General features: G+C 35.9%; 1 protein-coding gene across 1 annotated transcript in view; it reads right to left on the bottom strand.

The window, feature by feature from the left end:
- Positions 1-25,114, bottom strand: part of Smp_199070 (hypothetical protein) — a 39,425-nt gene extending 14,311 nt beyond the window's left edge. The window contains exons 1-10 of the mRNA XM_018793809.1: positions 24,796-25,114; positions 24,722-24,757; positions 24,454-24,687; positions 24,311-24,421; positions 23,056-23,308; positions 21,287-21,379; positions 8,881-8,994; positions 7,077-7,132; positions 2,066-2,155; positions 456-627 (exon numbers count right to left, since the gene is read on the bottom strand). Coding sequence (XP_018647118.1) covers positions 456-627; positions 2,066-2,155; positions 7,077-7,132; positions 8,881-8,994; positions 21,287-21,379; positions 23,056-23,308; positions 24,311-24,421; positions 24,454-24,687; positions 24,722-24,757; positions 24,796-24,855 — 1,219 coding nt within the window. The 5' untranslated portion in view covers positions 24,856-25,114. The remainder of the gene's footprint in view (positions 1-455; positions 628-2,065; positions 2,156-7,076; positions 7,133-8,880; positions 8,995-21,286; positions 21,380-23,055; positions 23,309-24,310; positions 24,422-24,453; positions 24,688-24,721; positions 24,758-24,795) is intronic.
- Between the last annotated feature and the right edge of the window lie 247 nt (positions 25,115-25,361).

Genomic DNA, 25,361 nt, shown 5'->3' on the forward strand with positions numbered 1-25,361 from the left:
CTTACCCATTAACTATTATCATACTAATTATTAATCTTCTGTTATTGCCAATAAACTGTATGCAGCTTTCCCTATTCACAGACATTTTTTGGCTGATTTATGTACATTGATGGTTTTCAACTTAATGGTGTCATGTGGTCAAGTATGTTTGTAAATAAACCGACGTGTGTTTGAAATATAATGTGATAGAGACTGGCTTCTGACGTCGCTTTGAACTCAAGGCAAGAGATGGAGACGACCTTACGGATAGCGAACCATGGGGGGTTACCATAAATGGGTTCAATGCTAACTGTGCAGATGAGAAATATAACTGTCCAAGTCTATGACTTTAAGCTATATACGAAATAATAGGGGCTGGATAGAGAAAAATATTCGGAATTTTAACTACTGAATTAACATGTGATATCTACTAAAGTCTTAAGAAACACGACAAGTAGTTGTAAAAAAGTAGTTACCTGCGGCACAGACAACTTGATGCACAACCACTTCTTGTAATCCATTATATTCTTGTTTCACTTCGGCATAAGTTTCAGTTAATGAAGTCATTTGTTTATTACGAAAACGTACACCACCTTTTTGTGTGTCCAAAATTTCAAATGTTTTCAGTCCTCTTAAACATTTTTCATCCTTTTATTGTCATTATTATTGTTTGTTGTTACAGTTGGAGAAAGAAAAAAAAACAGAAAATACAAAGAAGTGGACAAAAATGAAAATGGATAAACATTAATGTGATATGACATTATGCACGAATCAATACATAATCTTTAATGTTAAAAAGACACATAGTTCTTTTGGGGTAAATATCAGGATAAATATTTCTTTACGGATTGTGGACAATTGAAATTGGAGTTGAGTGGATGACAAAATGTATTATATATGAGTTATTCAAATCAGAGTACTAACAACAGAATCATGTGTAATAAACAATACATAGATGCAGAATACACAATAAATCTATGGTGAATTTCACTAATCTATTTTTCAGCTGAAGAGATTTTGTGAAGATCTTTTTACATTTGTCACGGATTGATTACAGTTGAGGTGACTCGGAGATGTCTTATGAGTGTCATTCCTTCCACCTTCATATCATATAATGATTTCTGAAGCTAAAACAATGTAGGAAATGAAGAGAGATAGTTCTTAACAAGGCGTGGTATGAAATATAGCTGTATAGGACTGGCAACAGCTCGTCCATCACCACTTCCTGGTTGGTATCCTAGGGCAAGCGCACATAACTCAGTGGCTTCAAATGTTATCAGACATGGCTCAGAAAAGATCATCATATTTGTACCGATCCTGATGTAATTTTTTACATTATTAGTTAGAGTGAGAACTCCCCTAAACAGAACAAAGTGTTTATGATTGTATTGTTAACTGAACTATACCGCCCATTATAATAGTATTGATTTACCCACTCCTTTCCCTCCCATTCATTTTTGTGACTTACATGTATTTCGGTGTCTAGTTGTACCAATAGTTACGCATTTTGAATAAATTAAAGATAGTGAAGAGGACAGATTTCATTTATAATCCATTTCACCATTTGAATAAGGACATTTCAATAATTTTCTGTAATCATTCAAAGATATTATAATGGGGAAAATTAAATCCAAAGACAAAGCGTTTCAACGATTTGATGAATACTGTCATAATTTAATTCTGTTATGCCACAGTAAGAGTTGCAGTCATCATTACGCGAAAAGGATAAAACAATTTCATATTACTTTCAATATTAAAAAAAACTTATTTAAATGAAAAACTAAACGATTGTACTGAAATGAAAAATAGGTGAATTTAAACACTTGTTGAAAGTCTATCAAAAACAGCAGAACGCAGACAAAATTTGCTGCAAATAATCAATGAATAACCACAAGTCTGTGCACTAATCTGGAGATATATTATCCAATTGTCTAAATTGAAGCAACTGGAGTAATGTTACAAAACATTTATATACAATAAATGAATACTAGCGATTCACATAGGAAATAAAACACTATGAAATTGTGTGTGCGGAGAGGGGGGGGACTGCAAAAACACTACTTGGCATATGTATGCACTGATTTACCTTGAGTGTGACACGCATAAAATATCCATGTAACTCATTGCTTTCCAACTTGATAGATTTATTCTGTTCCAAGTTCAGTATTTTTGCACACTGTAAAGGAAATTATTAAATATACTTCTGCGTGGTTATAATAATATGTACAACTAGTGAAAACCATGAAATCGAGATAATAAATCAACTGATCATTGAGTAGTGACCAATGTAACATGCACAGGAACTCTCGACTACATCGATAGAATCAGATCAGCACTAAGGAATTGATAAACATGCCAATGGTCACTGTTCAGTCACCGATTGATTGTAAATCTACCTTAGTCGTACAGCAGGTCAGTCGCAGCCAGAATTGCTCAGTGGTAACGTTTGTGACTGTGATTCTGAATGACTCCAGATCGGATCCGTTACGAGGCATCAGTTCTCTTAAGATTACAGGTACATCTGTCAAATAGCATTAAACCTAGATTTAGGGTTTCCTGTCGAATGCCTCTAACCATCACCTTACTTAATATTCTATTTGGAATTCACATTATCATGTAATAGACTTGTATGATGAAGTGACTATTACAAATAAGGAAAAAGCCAAACAAGATATATAAATATCAGGCAAAAATGTATGAAAAAACGTTAACTTCGAAGGTTTGTAGAGGAATGTTTAGTTTGTAAATTATAGATCCAAACTTAGTCGTTCGAAGGTAACACCATCGCCTAAAAACTCGTAGGTACTGGGTCTGATCCACGTTGGTATTATGAATACACATTTCTAGGAAGTCTTACATTACAACGAAATGAGTATCTGCTCATTCTTTGTTTTCACTGGTACCCCAACGGATGTCAACCTTAATTGTGAAAAACCACAAAAAAAACACCTATTTCCAAATAATTACGGTGACAAAAAGTAATTCGTCGACCACTTCTTTAAAGAGGACACATATTCTTGTCTTTAGTACATGCAGCACGCTTTTTTTTAAGGTAAATACTTACTTAGCTATAACAAATCTAAGCCATCTCCATCCAAGCATAATATTCAAATAATTGAGAATAGAGTATAACGTAAACGTCTAATTAACACGAAAATAAAAATGTCCAAAATGGTGGTCAGTGCAATACTGTAGCTATTATTCACTAGTGTTTGATTAAGCGGTTGGAGGTGATTGGTAGAAAACTCTGGACTTTATTTTCATGCTAGTTGGGACTCATCGTTAACGCATGTCTACATTCTTGTGGGAGCAAGTGCTACCCGACAGATTCGTAACCGGATCAGTTAGATGCATTACTACCGAGCTATTCGAGCAGCGACTGAACTCCCGTACGACTGAGATAGTAACCTGTGTCGTGGGTTAGAGGAAACATAAAATATTTTTCCACATGCATATGATCTATATAGCAGTAATTAAACTGAATATTATTCGAAAATAATAATAATAGCTCAGTATTTTTCTATTGTCTTAATTTCAGCGACATACAGAAAGGGAGGAATTAATGAGGACAACGACAAAATATGTTGAAATAAATTATTACAAGTACAAGAATGAAATGAGAAGATTGAAAACGAAAATATATTCTGAGCTGGATGGTTTGGTCGTGAAGCTTTTATTGTTCTTCCGAACAACATCATCAGCACAAACTGCAGGTGGAAGTGTTGTTGTTGTTGTTCAGAAGAACAATGAAAGATCCACGACCAAACAGTTCAGCTAAGAGAACAAAACTCCACCTAAATAATTCACCTGAGCTACAAATCTTCACCATCTCAATGACAATACACCCTCTAAAATGATTTAACGGAATAAAAAAAGAAGAACAAATTTCTGCTTTATTGTGATCGATAATACACTGCATTAGCTGAATTTCATTAAAAAACTGATTTCTAGCATCTTTTTGGTTATTACTCATGACTTAAGGAAATTTTAAGCTGTACATAAAGGAATTACATTCTTTCAGATGGTATCGCAAGGAAAACAATATATATACACAAGATGTGGTTCTAGAAAAATCAGGGCAAGAGATTGTAAAATATGTGAAATCTAATCAGTTAGAACCTGGAATACATAGTGTACATTGGTTTCACTTGCCACACAGCATATATGACCCTAGTCTAATTAGATTATGAAGACTGATAAGAAAGTAGTCGAATCAGTAAGGATAGCATCAATGGTAGTATAAAACACTAACTATAGACAATGTGATTCGAGAAGAATGAGTGAATTTGATCGGTAAAAATTATAAGGTAATTTTATAACTCGACAGTTGACGGAAGACAATGAGTAAATACATCTGCATCAATATGGTGGATTCTGAGTTATGTCATTCCTCATCTAAAATCATTAATTAAGTTAACCAAGCTGACACCAGCTAGGTAGTTTGCATCTACCAACATGACTAGTAATCAATGACTTCATGAACTGATGTCATGTGTTGGTTTGGCTCCCCGAAGGTTTCTTCTAATCCACCCCTAGTACAACCAGGTAAGTGACGGTTAGATTACTATCGTAATTTCCATAACTTTTACAAACTGAAAATGTTATACATGAAATCATATAACATTTAAATTCAGTACAGTCTTATCCTGTAGCTAGTTTGATAATAATACAAATATTGGGTCGAAAGATCTTATTCGTAGAGAACAGTGTGATGTTTCAACGAAAGTTATATGCAAAAAATCGTCCCATATAGTCTACCATCTATAGTAGTCACTTAAAATAATACTACCTATCTATTGTGAACGGTATTTTAGATGATAAGTAGAAAAAAACATGTTCACGACTGTTTAACAGCAACAAGAAACTACTATTATTATGTAGATTTACGGACGAATAATAATAATAATAATAATAATAATAATAATAATGGTTAAAGCTTTAAATAAAGGAAAACTGCACAGAATAAGAAGTCAAATATTGGACCATTTCATTTAATAGTCATTGTTATTTTTCATGAAAACACCATCAAATTATCGTCTTCCAATGAGACAAACACTATGATTATATGACTAATGAATAAGCGACAATGGGTATCATAAATTAACCTGGTAGTCACTGTATTGATTGTTGCAGACTCACATAAAGAAATCTAAAGAATACTGATTTTAGGAGAAATGACAGAAAATATCTTGCAGTCAACCACTTTCAGAAGAACATGGATTATTTGAATGAAGTCTTTTTCAAGACTATTGACTTTTAGTTCGAGAAAACGAGTCATAAGAAGTAAATTGTATCGTAAATACTATGATTGAAAAAGTTGTCTTAAGTACACATTTCAGAGTGCAGTTCTACCTGAAAACAAGAGCATTAAAATCAATAGATGAGATTATAAAGTCAATTGCCTATAATAATATTAGTCAAAATTAACACGCTATAGGCAAGAAGGATTGATTGATTTACTGAGCTACTAACTATAAATATACTGAATTACTTTTGAGCCATACTTTATTTGTGTGAAGGCTCATGATACAACCTGATGGAAACTAGAGACCGTACTGCTTTGAAAACATCCATGATTAATTGAGTCGAACCTCTGTACATGTTTTCTACCTAGAGGAGGCATATTTTAAGATAAAAAACTAATGCAGGGAGTTTTGAAAAATATCCTCGTCCTCTGATTGATAGACAGCTAGATAGATAGATAACCCGTCTTGTATGTGACACAGGTGATACAAGTTGAGCGGCCTCTTTTATATTCATGAAGAGATTTCATTAACCCAACACAAGAATATAACTTCAAGAAAACCGAAAAGGTGGTATTGGTGAAATATGTAAAACAAAAAACTAAACTGAGTTTCGTGCGATAGGTTTTGCTACAGCTTTGGCTTTCATTTAGGAGAAACTGCTTCTTATGAAAGGAGATAAAGCTATGTCAGTTCATAACTAGATTTTTGTTGTGGTAAAGTTTTGAATAATTTGATTCAACAGCCTATTCTTGGTGTGATATATATATATATATATATATATATATATATTATTTTGCTTTACTAGTGTTACATCCCGAAGAGAATTATGAATGACAACTTTTGAGAACTATTTATGGGCTAATATGATACATATATTTATATTGTATGATTGTTAACTAACTAAACTATCCATATTCGTGTCCCTTTATCTTGACCTATGAATTATAATTATATGACTTACCATTCTTGAATTATGCCCTGTTTATCGACTACTATCTCCCTTATTCACAGCCACATTTGGCTAAATCTTGTACAGATGATGTTTCCTATTTTGTGCTACGATATGGTCTGTCTGTTTGGTATAGAAACCCAGTATGCTTGAAATAAATGATTCATACCACAGAGGCTGTGATTAGTGTTCTGGACTTAATACACTGGGCTAGGCGGGAAGCACGACCGATAAGGACTCTAGACTACACTCACGGGTTTTGTGTGTCACTGGTCCGATCGATAAATCACTGCTCTCTAATTGGTGGTATTATCACGTTATAAATCATTAGGGCATCCAGGCAACAAGTTATAACAATTAGGTTCTGAATTTATTTAAGTAATTTACATGGTTGTAGACCATTTGTTTTAATTACTTGAGAATTTAGTTTTTGACTATTCTATGGGATTCATTATACTAGGAATGGAATAGTCAGTAAATATGTGTGCAACAGTCGATCGGTCAATCAGTTTTAATCAAAGTAAAAACCTGATATTATGCATTGATTCATATTTCCACAGTAAATTAGCAAACTAAATTGAAATTACCAATATGAACGCCAAAGTAGTAGTATCAGTGTGATTATAAAAAAGACCAGGCATAGGAAATGAGATTCGAAAAGGAAGAATGGGCGAATAATGACAAACAAAACTCCATAGTATGAACTAAGTCAATGTAAAGTTGGAACTAGAGTAAATATGGACAGCTGAATGTAATATATACACTACTTACGCACAATCCACTGTTTAAAAAATTTCGTACTGTTTGACATTTATTCACAAAACAAATTCCTTAGTAATAAGCATATCTATATCAATAATCGTAATAATAAATACAAGAAACAACTATAAATTAGTACTTACACGTCTAAATTCATCTCGAATTCTTTCCTCCAAATTGTCTAGTTTATTCCTTATTTCTAATTTTGTATGAGAATAATAATAATAATAATAATAATAATGTGGTAAAAACGAAACAATGATTTATGCATAGTAAATTAGCAATGCCAAAACAAGTCATATTAGGTGTAAGCTAGAATTACAGATAGTAAGCACCGAATAAAACCAAACAACTTTTCTATGATTAAGAGAAAACCCTTTTGAAAAGAAAGAGAATACTTTTTAGTTTATTACCATTGAAAAGTAATAATAAAATCGACAAGGTGGATCGAAGTATTAAAAATCTTGACAGAGACTTAATAGTTTAAAAATCCCCATAGATAATTCAAAAATGAACAATATTTGAGCGAACAATTGTTTTCAATAGCTTCATCATCAGGCTCTTCAGTTATAAGTCCATAATTATAATATTTTACAAAGTCCAAAATGAGGCATGTATTAATTAATTTGACAATGTTATATGTTAAAAAGTGGTGAACGTTTGCATCTGTTACGAGACTTAATACACAAGACAGCTTGTCCGACGTTGAGATATGCTATATTTTGTGTGTGTGACAGCTAGAGATACTGAGTTGTTATGTCAAATTTAAGCAACATAGAACCTGGTACAAATATATATGCATCGGTTCATATTATCACGAAGCACATATCGTCCTACACTGATGAAATTATAAAGACTGATATGAAAGTAGTCCAAGCAGTGGCAATACTATTAATGGTAGTATAGAAATTTGATGTAGACAATGTGATTCGAGAAGAATGAATCCATTCAAGAAAAAAAAAAATATATATATATACGATAATTCAAAAACCTTAATTTTAAGGTAAGACGAAAAGATTGAGTACATTAACGCCTTTCTGAATGACTATTAGTTGACATCCAACGCCTACAATTATTAGTTAAGATAACTAAGCCAATCCCAATCAAGTAGTCTGCATCTACCAAGACGGCTCAGTCCACAGACTGGTACCATGTTTAAGTTTGTCAGCCTCTTGAAACCTACTCCTATATCAGAAAGCATCCAATCCGACATATAAATGCTCACCTAAAAACATGAGTGTGTATTTCTATAGCGTAACATTATACACTTTACGCATAATATTACTTGTAAGTTGAATTGGGATTTATCTAACTAGACATTTTTGGACTATTTGTGAGAACAGTTATACCTTCTCTTCAATTACGCCTCTCACTAAAATGAAATCATGTAAAAAAGTAACTTTTCAATAGAAAAGGGGAAATACCAGATACAGAATTCAGTTATTAGTCGATAAGTTGAAAAAATCAGACTTAGTTGTAACAAACAATAATAATATTGTAACCTCAACAAAGAAAACAGGTTTATGTTCACAAGATTAGGATACCATTTTTTGTGCGTAGAGGCTACAGATGAACCCAACCGGCTGTTTAAACAAAAGTGGAGTAGGGTTTGAATCAGCCAAGTATGTGTAGCCAATTAATCAAGTTTAGATTGCAGGAATATGATATCCGAAATATGTGACTAGAAATAGACAGCTTATTGTAGCGCTCTTGACCACAGCAACGAATAGTGTTGAATCTCTATTAAAGATAGTTACAAGCTGATGGATGGCAAGGAAATCAAGTTCCAGACAGGGGAATAGATTTTCAATAGACGGTTTATTTCTTGATCAAGGAGATCAGTCTGTACTGCAGTGTAGTAAGTTGTGGGTTCATTGGAAAAACTAATGTATATTTACAATCATCATGAAAACAATCATGATAAAAAGTGATCAGTGTGACACTAACCTTGAAGTAACGGATCTTTATCAGCACGAACAATGAACTCATTTCGTTGGTTAACATAGTCCAAATCTATATTGGATTCCACTAGATCTTTAAACAGAATGAAGCTATCCATGGCTTTCTTAAGACAGTAGAGAGAAAATATATATTAAGAACAAAGCATTTATTACGGCTAATGATATGTTAATTCATGATGAACATTACTTTAAAATAAAACAGAATTTTCATAAAATCACTTGAATAAACAATATCTACTAGAAGGAGCCATGGAACAGTAAAAAGGTGCTTTACTATAACTGCCTGAGAACTGTTAAACATTTTAACGAAAGATTTTAGATTTTATGCCATTTTATTCCCTGTTGCTTCGATTGTTACAGTTACTGTTATTTAACAAAATAAATGGTGCATTGTTAGATTCCTATTTGAAGATATACATCCACAAATGCAATCAAAGTAAGAAGAAATTAGGTAAAGGTAATGTATTGATTTTAAATGTAACTTTTGATTCATTTTCACATTCATTCATTTGATTTTCAATGTACTCTTTATGATATTAATTGATTCTTTGTAATTTTGACTTTGGCAAATGACAATGATTTGTTCAGTTTGAAAAATTCAGTAACTAATAATTACTAAATTTAAGCAGTATACAACTCAATAAACTTGAATGTAAATAAAAAAATTTAATGGAAGAGTTTTTACCAAACAAATATTTGTTATAAATCTAACATTTTAGCATAGTCAGTGGCTAAGTGAGAAGTAAGTTGTTGTATCCTAGTTCAAAGTGTCGTTGGAGTGTACAACAACACAATGACCAATCCATATATATATATATATATATATATATATATATATATATATAAAGAAAACGTAAAGCAAACCCAGATTTCAGAATCAGTCAGCCAGATACAACGTGGGAACAGACACATGTATGCATCGGTCCAAGTTGCGACACCTCATTAGCACAACAAGATCAACACACAATTCATAAGGTGGTTACTTCAATTTCAGTAATATATAAAATATTGTATGTAAGGATATAATACAGGAAGAAAGAATTAGTTGTTAGAAAAAAAGTAAAAACCATTTTAATTTCACCGTTTAAGTAAAGACAAAGAGTGTATACACCCACGACATTGTGATCGATTCTGAGCCATATCACCTCGAGTCTCCAACCATCAATTACGATAGTCACGCGGAGCCCAACCAAGTAGTCTGCATCTACCAACATGGCTCAGACTAGAAGTTAGTGACTTTATGGATTGATGCCACGTTTTGGTTTGGCCACCCCTAACTCTCTTCCAACCATCGCTAATACTAGTCAGCATAGCGCGTCGTGGTAATCTGTGTTCAGGCATACGTAACACGTGGCCCAACCATCTCAGTCGATGAAGATTTACGACCTCATCAACTAACCTACCATCATTCCCTAATACCCTGTGTCTAACCTCACTATTACTTACTTACCCGGTGATCCCAGCAGATGCGAGCAATATTTCTAAGGCATCTGTGGTCAAATACTAATAACTTACGAGTATTCTCTACTCTTAATGGTCACGTTTCGCAGCTGTAAAGTAGAACAGAGCGAACTGCTGCGCAGTATACTCATCCCTTAATTGATAGACGAATATCTCGATTTCTCCATAGGTGACGTAAGTTGGCAAAAGTCAAACGAGCTTTCTGAATCCGTGCAGAGATTTCGTCAGACACCAACCCATTAGAGCTGATCAGGCTTCCAAGACGTGAAGCTGTTGACGCGTTCGACTACTTCACTCCCTATTCTTAGTTCAGGTGTTGACGCAGGCTAGTCCTGGAGTAACAATTTACATTTAGAGGGGGAGAAACGCATCCCAAACATCCTGATATTGTTGCTCAGTGCTACGAAAAGACTGCATTTTATCAGCGTCTTCACCAAATAGGACAATTTCATCTGCGCATTTTAAGTCAATAAGTGGACCTTCTGGTAGATCGATTCTCGAAAATTCGGACAACGAGAAAGTTATTTCCATCAGTAGGTCTATGATGAAGTTGAACAAAAATAGAGATAATGGACAGCCTTGACAGAAACCAAGTGAGACTGCAAAATCAGATGACAGTTCGCCACCCCTGTCACGAGAAGGCAGTCAGTAGGAAATATGTGGCAGTGGCTGTATATGTTTGGCCTTCACAAATTTTATGTACATCTGTGTTACACCATTCAATGACAGACACTCCCAAGGAACCTTACGGTCTACAGAGTCAGATGTCACCTTTAAGTGAAGAAAATCTATAATAGTCGAACGCCGATAAGCATGCTTGAAACCTGACGAATAGTGTATATGTGGTCGATACAGCCACGACCAGGTCTGAAACCAGCCTGATTTTCTCGTGTTTACAGTTTACGAGTCTTAGTTAGGCGACCGATAATTATTGAGGCAAGTATTCTAGATGCTATATTAGTCAAACTAATCGCTCTATGGTTATCACAGGATGATTTTGATTGTTTATATATAGTGGGATAATCAGTGATTGCGACCAGTCAGTCGATGAGACCGCAACCAAATCCTAGATTTTAGCTGAAATATTAGTCAACCTAACCGTTAAGACGGGACCACTATCTTTAAATACCTCTGAAGCCAATCTATCTGGCCCAGCTGCTCTTCCTCGTTTCAGATTAGCTAAAGCTTTCTGAACTTTAATCAGAGTCGACAAGCCCAGTTGAATATCCCATTCAGGCTGTTTGTAAATCGTGGGTAGCTGTAGAGTAACTGAAGGCCAGTTGAAATACTTCTTAAAGTGTTCTACCAATCGTTCTATATGTTTGGGCTGAGAGCAAATAAATGTCGCCTTTTCCCGCGATAGTCTCACTTACACTTGACTTCATAATTCAAGTTTCTTTTATTAGTCTGAAAAGCTGTCTGGTGTTAACTATAGCCACTGCCTTTTCCATCTATTTCGAGGTCTTACACAGTCGTTTAGCCGAACAACACATAGGCGACTGTTAACAGGGAACCATTATAATAGTGCTTGTTCTGCTCTCGTACTAAGTGCTATGCCTACACCTGCTAGTCCACGAGAACTATCCATCGGGTAGTCGAATACACGGGGGATGTATCTCGTTAGCTCCCAGTTTTGGCGAGGTGAGATCAAGTGAATGACCATACTAGGACCCTGTATGCACGTTTCTTAGAGACAGCATACATCAATGGTACGAGATTTTAGGGTCTAAGTCAAGAAGACCTGATAGCCGATTTGACATAGGGTGCATACGTTGAAGACTCCAATGTGTAGTTTGGAGCGAGGTTTTAGTAGACCTGGGACAGTGTTTCGCGCACTAGATTCGCTGGCCATGGTGATACTTGAGGAGGAAGTCAAAACAGGAAGTTAAGAATTGAAAGTCGATGTAGAAGGAATATTAGGAATTGAAGATGGGAATTGATTATAAATACAGTGACCTTGAGTACTGTTAGAAGTATGTGAGTGGTTATCACTTCCCGGTCGCCCTTATTGTGGAAGGGTTCTTTCAAATGTACTTGAAAAGGAAACTGGGTTAGGGTTGGTCTTAGTGACCTGAGAGTGTGACCGCAGTGCCCAAGGGACAACTTGAGGTCGGTCACACACGACCTTTTATGAGAATTTTCCGTGTTAGTTCCGTACTTTTTAAGACTTCATCGCCGTAGACGAAAATCCGTGGGATAAGGCGTGGTGTGCATTTTTCGGGTCGAGCTTTTCTATTCTCACCCTTACTTGTGGGAAGGCAGAATCAGTAATATGCTAGTTGTCTGAAGAAAACACCTTGTCGCCATCACACTTCTGTACAGTAAGCAGTACGGCTTCGCCTTCGGACCTTGGGTTTGATGTTTTTAATCTTACTGCTCTTCAACCGACCTGCCTGTCATGGTAGGACCTTGAGGAACGATTGTTCCAGCCAGTATTTCTCGACTGGTTCACTACGATAGGCAAGCCCGACCACTACCGCAATCTAGCACCAACAATCGGGAGATTTTAGTATAATGATGACAATAATAATAATAATAACAATGATACTAATAATAATTATGATAATACCAATTGAATTGAATAAATTACAAATCTAGTATCAAAGACGAAGAATCAGAGATCATAGAAAAATGATAAGTCTATTTTCATCTTTATTAATCAACGTTTGATATGATAAAGTCTAACTTTAAAGTATTTGGCACAGTAGTTTTGATTGTCTAGGTGATATACAAATCACATAGATTATAAATAAACTATGTAAAACTTGGAACAAGTGAATGACTACATAAGAAGAATGATAATCCCTATAGTTATTGTTAGTTACAAAACAATGTGATTACATTCTAGTTTTTTTATACCCCATTTAAGTAGAAATGGGGAGTAGAAATTTACTGTGTTCAAAGTTTTTCTTTTCAATATTACACCTTATTTTAATGTAATTATAAACATATATTTATATACAAATAGCAGAATTATTTATTCATTAAGAGTTATAATCAGATCCGATAATACGCTAATTTCAGATTTATACATTGATAATTTTTAACAAATTTATTTTCATTCACCCTATTAGAAAAATTCAGATAACAGATTATAAAATTTTATGTTCTCAACCATCGAAAACTGGAGTGTGTTGTTTAATCTTCGATCGTTTTGAATGGTTTCCATTCAATGTTGTGAAATTCAATATCCTATAAATATTGAAAACAATAATCGTGTTCCGTAGTGCGACCGAATGAGCGATGTTGAGGTTAAACGCGGATTACTAGGCAGAGAAGGTAGTGTTGGAGATGCTAGATCCCCGGAACTCATTTGGTAAGTGTCTTATTTCTGTAACTTTAATTTGGAAATTTGAATTGCTTGTTTTTGCGCCAATAGCGCTCATCTTCACCTTCATATCGTATTTCCTACTCGACAGGACCTGAAATGTCATTGGTTCGTTGTCTCTTTTACTATGCTATTTTATGAAGTTTTCCAAGGACATTTTTATGCTGTATATATACGCTTAAGTTTTGCTCGTGGAATATATTTCCCCTCTTCTGAACCTGGACTTCACTTTCTAGTTGGTGGGGCTGCGACGCAACGGAATAGCTAGCTTCTCACTGACTGCTAGTCTTAGCCACGTCGGTGCCCCCCAAATGCCGTGGTAGGGCCGAGAGTGGGGAGAGTCTGCTTTCCCTCTCCAAATGCTCTCATATGTCCACGCGAATATATAGCCTCTGTCAGGGAAGTCCTACTCACTGCCTTCTCGTAGCGGGGGTGATGTTCACGAAAGTGAGAGGACGAAAAGCGAATGTCCGGTGCTTTAACCGGGTTGGTGGATGTGGAGGACCCACCTAGGGGAGTTGGAAAACCCTGATTCCAAACCAATGGTGCACATGGGCTCCAGTATCCTGAAGGAACGAATGGCGTATGAACCAATTGTTGGTCACTGGCTACCATGGGATTGCATCTCCTCACGATGCTCCACTGCCTTGTGGACCAGACCTTTAGGTCAAAGGCCTCGGGTGTGGCCCCCTAAGAAAACCACCTGCTTCAGTCTGGGCACCTGGGCAGTATCACAGCCCTCACGCAAATCGAATGAGATTTGTGAGGCGCATATCTATCTGGTGCTTCCTTGTACCAATATTTATGTGTTTAAATAAATAAATAAATAAATAAAATAAAGCCACATCGGTAAGTGTAGACTACATGATAGCGACCAAATTGATAATCACGATAGCTTATTGGAGACATTGCGTGCTACGCAAGATACATTTACTCTTTTCGTCTAAATCTTGATTTCCAGTATTTCTTAAAGCATAGCTTTTCATGAAATAATAACACACCATCGATACAATAAATTTGAAAATAACAAAAAAAAACAAATATTTATGAGTAGATATAAATACTTAAAACATTTTTATCCAATCTATGTGAAATAAACAACAGACTGTAAACATAAATATTAATTCACATGAATATAAAGATGCTATTTTTGTGCATATTTTTAAAACATACATTTCTATTCAACGGACAATAGAAACCATTCTGAAATAATATTGTTAGTAATAATAACAATAATAATAGTAACAGTAAAAATGAATAGTTTTCTGTGGAAAGAAACAGGTCATATATTGTTTTTTTGTTTACACAATTAAGGTCAGAAAAATTAAGACAATATCTGCTCGCAAAAACAGTAAAGCTAAATTTGTTGTGTAACTGATAAACACATTTGTGAACAATAAAAAAAATGTAAATATGGTGTACAACTTTAAACATTCACACTTATGATACTTATTAAAATCACACTGATTACCAGTGGAGACAAAGATTGAAGACTCGTCAGATTTACAACTCCTTAGCTGGACTCCGAGAATCGATATATCAAAGTTGTTATAACCGGAGAAAATTAAATTATGGGTAACTTCTGGAAACTATTTATAGACTGTTTGTATATATATATATATATATATATATATATATATATATATATTCTTATTGCATAACTAGATAATGTTTATATTCATTTTATCATAAGCTTTTATTTGACCTATCGATTGACCTATCGACTACTGTTATACGATTTACTATTAAGTTATTCCCGATTTATTAGTTACAGTCTCTCACGACCACAGTCATTCTTTATTTTGATCTTTTATAATTGTTATTTCTTATTTTATGGTATGATGTGGTCTGGTTGGCTTGTATATAAACCAAGTATGTCTGAAACACATGACTCATACAGTGGAAGCTGAAATCTGTGCCATGGACTCAAACAGAATGGGTTAGGTGGGAAGAATCAATAAGGATTATAGACTGCTCGTACTAGTTAACACGGCATTGGTTTGGCACAGTGGTAAGGCCGTATAAGTCGGTGTTCTGATTGGCGGTCTTATAACGTGATAATTAACAATGGGCGAAAGTCATAACCCGAGTCACGACACTACGGATCATTGTTGAACAATCAACTGGATGGAACTCGTCGATATATATCAAATTCCTTGACTATGAGAAAGTGTTTGACAATGTGGATTGGAGACCTTTATGAAACATTCGCCAACACTATGATACACCTGAGAAAATCGTCAACATTAACCGGAATTCATACGACGGACTACTGTGCAAAGTCGTACATGGAGGACAGCTGACAGTCGTGTTCCAAGTGAGGACCGGAGTCAGACAAGGTCGCTAACTCTTCTATTTCGACTAGATTATGAAGAACTCCACATCAGAGGGGAAACACGGAATACAATGGAGTTCGCAGATGACATAGCTCTTCCATCCCATACACACAACGAATACAGACAAAGACAACTAATGTAGCAGCAGCCTCTGCATCAATAGACCTCAACAAACACTCAAAGGAAAAAGCAAGATCCTCAAATATAACACGGAGAACATTAACTCAATCATACCTGATGGAGAAACTCTCGAAGAGGTGGGATTTTTTACGTATCTGAGATGCATCATCGATGAACAAGGAGGATCTGATGCAGGCGTAAACGCAAGGATTGGCAAAGCAAGGACAGAATTCCTACAGTTGAAGAACATATGGAACTCAAAACAACTATCAACCAACATCAAAGTCACAATCTTCAATACGAACGTCAAAACAATTTTAGCGTATGGATCTGAATCGTGGAAAACTACTACGACCATCATCAAAGAGGTATAAATATTTATAAACAGTTGTCTACGCAAGATACTCAATATCCGTTGACCGGATACTATCAGCAACAGCCTATTGTGGGAGAGAACAAAGTTCCAGCTGAAGAGGAAATTAGGAAATGACACACATTAAGGAAATCACCAAACTGCATCACGAGGAAAGTCTTAAATTGGAATCCTGAAGGGAAATGGAAAAGCAGACGGCCAAAGAACACACTGCGCCGACAATTGGAAGCACACATTACCATCTGAAAAATGATGACTGATAAAAGCAACAATAACATAATTAAAAGCATCGGCGGTAACACTTTTGGGTGGCCTTTGCTCTACCGTGAATGGTAACAGGCGTAAGTAAAAGTCAGTGTAAACGACACAGAATTTACATTGATCAAGTGAAGTCCTCAATATCAACAATCATTACAAATAAAATATTTATTCACATCAAAGTATTTTATAAGCTGATTCCATGAAACTAAACCGCGCCAATGTATATGAGTAATTGGAAACAGAATCACACATAAGATTGATAGTGGCTAGCAGTGGAATCCAGGACGCGCGTTTCGCCCTACTTGGGACACGTCAGCTGGATGTACCTGCACCGCCATCGCGTTATCCACTTAGCTACTGAGTACTGATAGCCACCTGCTTGTGCAATGGGGTGAAGTTTAAATATGCTCTACTCAACTTCAGTGCGACGACTGGGATACGGTTCGGTTACTCAAACCGAGAAATTTTTTAGGGGACCGTTTCCCAAGCCTTCGACTTGAGCACTTAATCCATAAGGCAAAGGAGCAAAGTAAGGAAATGCAGTCCCATTGATAATCCATTTAACTTCAACATTCAGCTTGTAGATTGAGCCTGATTGAGTACGTCAGACAATTTTCATCAGCGTCCTTTTTTAACTGGAAGTATTTATAACGAATATGGAATAACGATGCTTGTTCACAAAATATCTTGTTCAAAATACCAACGGTTTCATCAAAACTCAACTCCCTTGAGTGTCTTGGCAGAATAAAATTTCCATATTTAGAGTATTCTTGTGGGCCAAGTTTCTGTGTCACCAGTCTTACCTTCTTTTCATTTGGAAAAGACATTCGATTCTAGCGAAACATAATTCAAATATGTGACCACATTCCGAATTAGAAATAAGTTCTGGAATCGATTTTAGTTATGATTCTATTTTCTTATCTTCTGTAGTGCATTTGGACTGGATTGAAGATTTTGACTTGAGTGATGTAGACATCTATTCTTGAGAAGCTAAAAATTGGCTCTGCTGTTACTGAAAAAATAATTGCATTTGCTCCATTAGAGTTGACATATTAATTTCTCCTTCTGTATGTTTCAGGACAGTAATAAGGAAAAGACTGAATGACTGATCAGTAACTAATGTCGTGCACGGACACCGATGACAGCTCTGTACTTTGATTGGTCAAATAATTACACTGATTCTCGCCCAACCACTGGATGGCCTTGATTTTATTGTGAAGGTCGAGGTCGTGGAATTTCCATCCTGTCGCCAATTTGTTATGTCATGTGGCCCATCAAATACCATGTGACGAAATCGCCTATTTGAACACCGACATATATAATCTTGTCCCTTTGCTAAAGCAATGATGCGTTAACCAGCACCAACAGCCTTGAGTCAACTCTCAGTCCTTATTGGTCCTCTGTATAGCAACTTCTCACCTAGTCCTGTTCGTTCAGTCTAGAACACAAATATCAGACTCCAATGTGTGAATCGTATAGGCCCTGGTATGGCCGAGGGTGGGGAGAGTTAGCTCTCCCTTTCGAAGTGTTCTCACATAGCCACGCATATATAGCCACTGTCAGGGAAGTTCTACTCACTGAATTCTCGTGAAAGGAGTGTTGCTTACGAAATGTCCGATTCTTGAACCAGGTTGGTGAATATCGAGGATCCACCTAGGGGAGTTGGAAAACCCTGATTCCAAACTAATGGAGCATATGGGCTCAAGGATCCTAAAGGAACAAATGGCGTACGAACCAATTGTTGGTCACTGGCTATCATAGGACTGCATCTCCTTACGTTACTCCGCTGTCTTGTGGATCTGATCTTTAGGTCGAAGGCTCCAGGTGTGGCCCCCTAAGAAAACCACCTGCTTCGGTTTCGGTACCCGGGCAGTATTATAGCCTACACACAAATCAAGTGACTAGTGTGGCGTATACGAATTTGGTGCCCCTTTGTACCAATATTTGTGTTCAAATAAATAAATAAATAGATAAATAAAAATATTTCAGACATACTCGGTCTATATACAAGCAAACCAGACCGCATCACACTACGGAATGAAAAATAATTGTCATACAAGTTCAAGCTAAACGTGCCTGTGAGTGTGGGATACTGTGACTGATAGATTGGGAACAAGTTAAGAATGGTAAATCGTATTGCAGTAGACAATGGGTCAAATAAAAGCCTCTGATAAAAGGAATAAAAACATATAATCCAGTTACGTGATAATTATTCTTCGGATAAAACGTTAAGAGGAGGCTATCAACAGATGAAACTTCCTATAAAATGGGAACATTACAGTAATAATAATACAAATTATACGAACCAAGGTATCAAGGATGTTAGTGTGTCAATAGGTGCATTGACTAATGCTTTTCACTTAAGAAAAATAAAATTTACATATTATCGACTACTAAGCAAGCTTCGAACCTCTGATCGAAGACTTTATACACACTAAAGTGTTTGATAATCCTATATTGATAGATATTTATACTACTTAATTTGTAGTCAATAGTCTAATAATTGATAACTAAAGATAACCATACATGGGGAATAAATCAAAGATTGACACAATTTACTGTTCCTACTTCTCATCCTCTGAATTTTTGGGATTCGATCTACCAGAAGGTCCACATATTGACTTAAAATGCGCAGATGAAATTGTCCTATTTGGTGAAGACGCTGATAAAATGCAGTCTTTTCGTAGCACTGAGCAACAATATCAGGATGTTTGGGATGCGTTTCTCCCCCTCTAAATGTAAATTGTTACTCCAGGACTAGCCTGCGTCAACACCTGAACTAAGAATAGGGAGTGAAGTAGTCGAACGCGTCAACAGCTTCACGTCTTGGAAGCCTGATCAGCTCTAATGGGTTGGTGTCTGACGAAATCTCTGCACGGATTCAGAAAGCTCGTTTGACTTTTGCCAACTTACGTCACCTATGGAGAAATCGAGATATTCGTCTATCAATTAAGGGATGAGTATACTGCGCAGCAGTTCGCTCTGTTCTACTTTACAGCTGCGAAACGTGACCATTAAGAGTAGAGAATACTCGTAAGTTATTAGTATTTGACCACAGATGCCTTAGAAATATTGCTCGCATCTGCTGGGATCACCGGGTAAGTAAGTAATAGTGAGGTTAGACACAGGGTATTAGGGAATGATGGTAGGTTAGTTGATGAGGTCGTGAATCTTCATCGACTGAGATGGTTGGGCCACGTGTTACGTATGCCTGAACACAGATTACCACGACGCGCTATGCTGACTAGTATTAGCGATGGTTGGAAGAGAGTTAGGGGTGGCCAAACCAAAACGTGGCATCAATCCATAAAGTCACTAACTTCTAGTCTGAGCCATGTTGGTAGATGCAGACTACTTGGTTGGGCTCCGCGTGACTATCGTAATTGATGGTTGGAGACTCGAGGTGATATGGCTCAGAATCGATCACAATGTCGTGGGTGTATACACTCTTTGTCTTCCCTTAAACCTTGAGATTAAAATTGCTTCATATCTGTTCACAGTCTATCCCAGTGGCGCGGAGGCATTCATATGTTACTTCTCTATAGATCAATGTTTCCAGTATTCCTTCATACATACCTTTCCAATGTTTTTTCGAACTATATTCTCAATATTTAGTCTTTCTTATGGTTGCTGCTACATTATTTCGGTTCCTTTGACGCACATCTTCTTAATTTCATCTCGTCGACCTAATGTGATATGGCAACTTGGGTCAATGCCTATTTGTGCATGGCTCTTTGTTGTAAACTGATTTTCTGAGTTCACTCTTCTCAAGCAGCTTTGGCTGACATACATTTTTTGTCTATTTCTTTGTTGATTATTTCTAACTGGCTGTTCAAGCGCCATGTGTGCCTAACTATTTATTCACTATGACTGACACGTGTATTAACGACGTCGAATTTCGAACTACTGGTAAGATCCGAAAGTTTCTATAAGTGGTGTTAAATTTCTGTTAGAAACCCTTGAAACTATACCACATATATTGTAGGCCTCAGAATATTCTGCTGATTAAGTGATCATTCAATGAAATACTTCAACGCCTTATGAACAGGAAATAATTCACATTTTTAATAATAATGTAACAGAACCAAAACTCAAGTGAAAATTTGTTGCGAGACATTATTACAAAATATGTTCACATAAGCATACGAGAAGCGATGACTTTTGATTTGTTTACAGCCAGTCAGTCATGCTCAATGTAGGACATGTCACATATGTGAATCGGTGTCACACTAGATTAGCATAGCGAAATGGATTTATCAAAATAAATTCCAGATTGTTAGAAAATTTAACAACAAACGGAGAATTTGTGACCTTATTATGATCTCGATTCGATAGCAGGAAATACCAAACAAAGCTAACTGCTTTGCACAGAAAATTTTTCAAAGTAAGGACACAAGTAAAACAGATAAATTTTGACTAGATTATAGTTGAAATCCACAACAATTTCATTATCTTTGATTTTCGGTGGATATAATAGTAGCATCTGACTAAATAGTATTCAAAAACAAATTACCTTTCTCGTAGAGCAAAGAGCCATTTGGGTTTTCTTTTTCAAATCGCAGGAAATAGCTCAAGTCTTGTGGTTTAATTATGTGCGAGAATTCAGCTTAAATAAGCAAAAACAAAAAGCTTCATGAGATCAAAACTGAAACCACATCGCATTTATACACATGTGGATCAAAACCAAGAGTAAAATTTCATTGTTTTTATCACTTCAGACACAAGTTCCGAAAAAGGGAACTAAAATCATAGCTGCCGTCATTAACTCATACCCTCGATATTTGATCGGTTTTGTTCACAAAAAAGACTTCCTACCTTGATTTGGAGGACTCAGTTACATGGTTTAAACTTAAGTGGTGAACTACGACTGAAACTATTGGATAATTCATATGTGCAAACAAATATAGGGATCAGTGATATGGTTTTATTCGACTATAAAAAGGGTATTTTCCGCTTTAGTAAACATGACGCACATCTCACCAATTTAGATTCACAATTTTAAGACTCGACTCATTTCATTCAAAGCATTGATTTCCGAGACCAGAGATTAAATTCATCAATGAAGATTTCACAAAGTAACGTGGTCAAAAAGTTGTAGTTTTGCTATCCCATTCTACCCACATTTTGTCTTACATGTCTGTATGGAAATAACTATATTATGTTGATCTAAAGGACTTCTGACTAGTGATGCAGGGTAATTTAACGGAAACAAGATAGTTCTATGTATAAACTGTTGAAGATATGAAGCGATATAAAACTATTAAGGTAAATAAACTTACAATACAGTTATTCGATCAATTTACATTTTGAGTAGTGATTAGTCAAAAAAACGCGAGGTATTATTTAGTGTATGGGAAATGAAGACCCCTAAGTTTAGCTGACACAGATTTCTGAGGAAGTCTGGTACTAATAAATTGCGAAATATTTATGGTAAGACTAAATCGAGTAAAAGTTGGTAAACTGCTAAAACACAACTCTAAAAACTTATTTAGGTCAATAAAAAGTTCAATTAGAGATGATGAAATGAATAAATTTATTTAGCTTTGATGACTAAACTACCTAATAATATACTCTTTCAGAATTACCGCAATAAAATGCTTTTGACGATTATCAAGTCAATATTAGATGGAGACTAACAATGATTTTGTGCATATTGTTAAATTATGACCGGGCTTGATTCAAATTTATGGCAGCACTAAGGATCGTCCCTATGGACGACATATACCCAATGGTTTATCCTATTTTTTTCAACAGGAGGTTCAGGATTGTTTTAAAAATTACACGTCAATTGATAGGCCAATAGCCCAACCCTAGTCTGTGAAGGGTTTTTGGAAGTGGTTTGACTCTAAAGCAAAGCTAACCAACAGTAATAATTGGTTAATTCTAAATAGGTTCGTGGACGCTTCAGTATTAAATTGAACAATAACTTTGAAGAATGTAATCGGGTTCACTGTTTACTCCTGGTTCACAAGAATGGTTTCTTCCAGTTCATACAGAGAGCTACCACCAATCTTCGAACTTTAATTATCATTCTAAAGTATTTCAAAAAAAAGCAAATATGAGGAAATAACAGATGTGGGAAATCAGGTTTTATGGAGGTATAGAAAATAAGCAATGAGAATACGATCAGTAAGAACATTGGTCATCCCAATTTAATCACTACTAATAGACAACATTTAAAAAACACAGACTAAGGTAACCTAATGTCAATGACATATGAAATTAAAAGATATTTGTGACATCAAACATGGCTTAGAAAGATCCATAAATTACAGGACTTACACTTTTTTACCTCAGTAGGTAAAACCCCAGTTCTTTCAAAGACAAGACTGACGTGCTCTGAAATAGCATTGTCCAAAAGTGTGACATCAGATTTCGAAATATCTGGATGTGAAAGAAGTCCGGTAGGGACAAGACATTCTCTTGTTTTAAGTTGAACAAGAGCAGTTTCCAAGTTCGCTAGATGCACTGAGTCCATGAATTCACCAACAAGAAACTTCTGACTTTCAGTATCACAGAAGGCCAGGCACACATGCTGAAATACAGAGCCAGTGTCTTGTTTGACTGAATAGTTAACTCCAACGACAAAAATCAAAAATATTGTAACGCTAGGACATGGAATACAACAAATGAATTCCAAACAGATATCACTAAGTGCGCATAAATACCTTATGTAGGTGAAAACTACTTAAAAACATAACGCGATGACCTTTTCTCTAGCCATAATGATGAGTAATTGATGTTCTGACTGTCAAAGTTAAACCTTTCCCCAACTGTTCTAGGCAAAGATTCCAGTTTAAAGCTTTCGATTGGGGGTTCAATTTTAACGTAAGGCAGTAATAGAGTAATACAATTTTTTTTATCTCCTAGTGACAATTTTCAGCCTTCAAACGTAGCTAATCCGATTGGAAATACCTAAATATCCCAATATAAACTTAGGATTTAGTCATTTAGATTATCAGAAAAGTATTGTAGCGAAATGTTATTAATCTAAGTTCCGAGAATCGACTTTAGGTGTACTTTTATGAGCGTTAATATACTTATTCAGTTTATACACGTAAACTTCGGCATAAATGGACACCGAAGAAGTAGACACCATAAATAAAGATAACGCTGAATAAGTGGAGAAAAGAGGAGTATAATCCAAAAGAAACAAACGAACGAGAATTCACACTAGCATATACAACCAGAAACCCTTTTTATCTAGTAAAGCTTCTCGCAATTTTTGCTACTAGCTATCATATTGTGGCATACTTGGTAACGTTTCAAGCTACTCAGTTGAACCACCTACAGAATATGAAACCTATGGTTTGAACTAAACGTAACAGGCAGTTTCTGATGAAACCAGTAATTTACGGCTCCTGCTTAGAGAGTTCTGATGCTGTATCGTTAAGAGTGATATCCAATACCTTAAATATTAAGTAGTTAACCGAAGTCAGTTGTTACGGTCATGTATCCGGGTAGTTTTGTGTCATCAACAGGTTAGTAAAGATTAGTAGCGGGTCGCATACGGTTGTAAACGTTACACTGCACTTACTATTTGTTCATTTAGCTGCTTGATATTCACTGCACTGAGTCCGCAGGCTTCAACTGATTCTGATGTGGATGTAAGAAGATCTTCGATTGAACTCAAGTCTCCAGGAGAAGCCTAAAAATAAGCTAACAGCTGGCTTCACAAACCTTTAACTTAAGGCTCCACTCATTGTCTCTCCCACATTTGGTTGTAGAACAATATATTTCAATGCGATATTGCCTCTTTAGAAGAAAATGTCTCAAAAAGTCGGTGTTTTGTTTCTTGACAGTGACATACGACAAGCTTGACTTCCCTCTAGAGAACCGCTTTACGAGGGACAGATTTTTGTAGTAATCTGTAGCCACAAGAATAGCATCAGAATCATGAAGAGTCATCATCTCCTGGAAAGAAATAACTCCAATTATTGTGGCTTACCCCTCTTTCGAAGCACCGAAGAGTGGTAGGAGGCTTCTAGATTAAAAATTAGAATTCGGAAATTCTATTCTTACAGGTCCAAGGGATTTCCAGAAAGAATAAAACCCATCTTCCATGGAAAAATTCGGCTGCATATTCTGTTACAAGTGTTACCAGAGTTTAAGAGCAGGAGAGATCTAAAACAACAGTATGCAAATCACGGCTAGTGAATGTCTGGGGAGCAAGAATACGATGTGTTAGCACAACACATATGTATGTTTATATGTCTCAGAAATTAAATAACGCAGTTCTGCTAGGAAAAGGAAAGGTTATTTTCAAGATGGTCTCATCCAACACTTCGCAAGTCCAGTTCACGCAGATTCTTTCCTTCTTTTAGCACGTTTACTCTTTGTTCCCTGTATAAAGAAAAACAGACTCGTAATAATAGAACTAAGTATGACTTTCAAACCAGTTGCGCAGCGCGCCTAATCAAGAAACCCTATATTTCTGTGCTCAATAGATCCAATCAGAAAGGGTACTACGAAGTGGGTAGTAAAAGGACACATAAAACTTTTGCCTAACAACCTTTGGCTTACAGCAGCAGTGAGTCTCTCTACTAATTGCATCCAGTGCCTCAAGAATATGAGAACGATCGGAAATA

The sequence above is a fragment of the Schistosoma mansoni genome, assembly GCF_000237925.1.
Source record: "Schistosoma mansoni, WGS project CABG00000000 data, supercontig 0196, strain Puerto Rico, whole genome shotgun sequence".
Taxonomy (NCBI): Eukaryota; Metazoa; Platyhelminthes; class Trematoda; order Strigeidida; family Schistosomatidae; genus Schistosoma; species Schistosoma mansoni.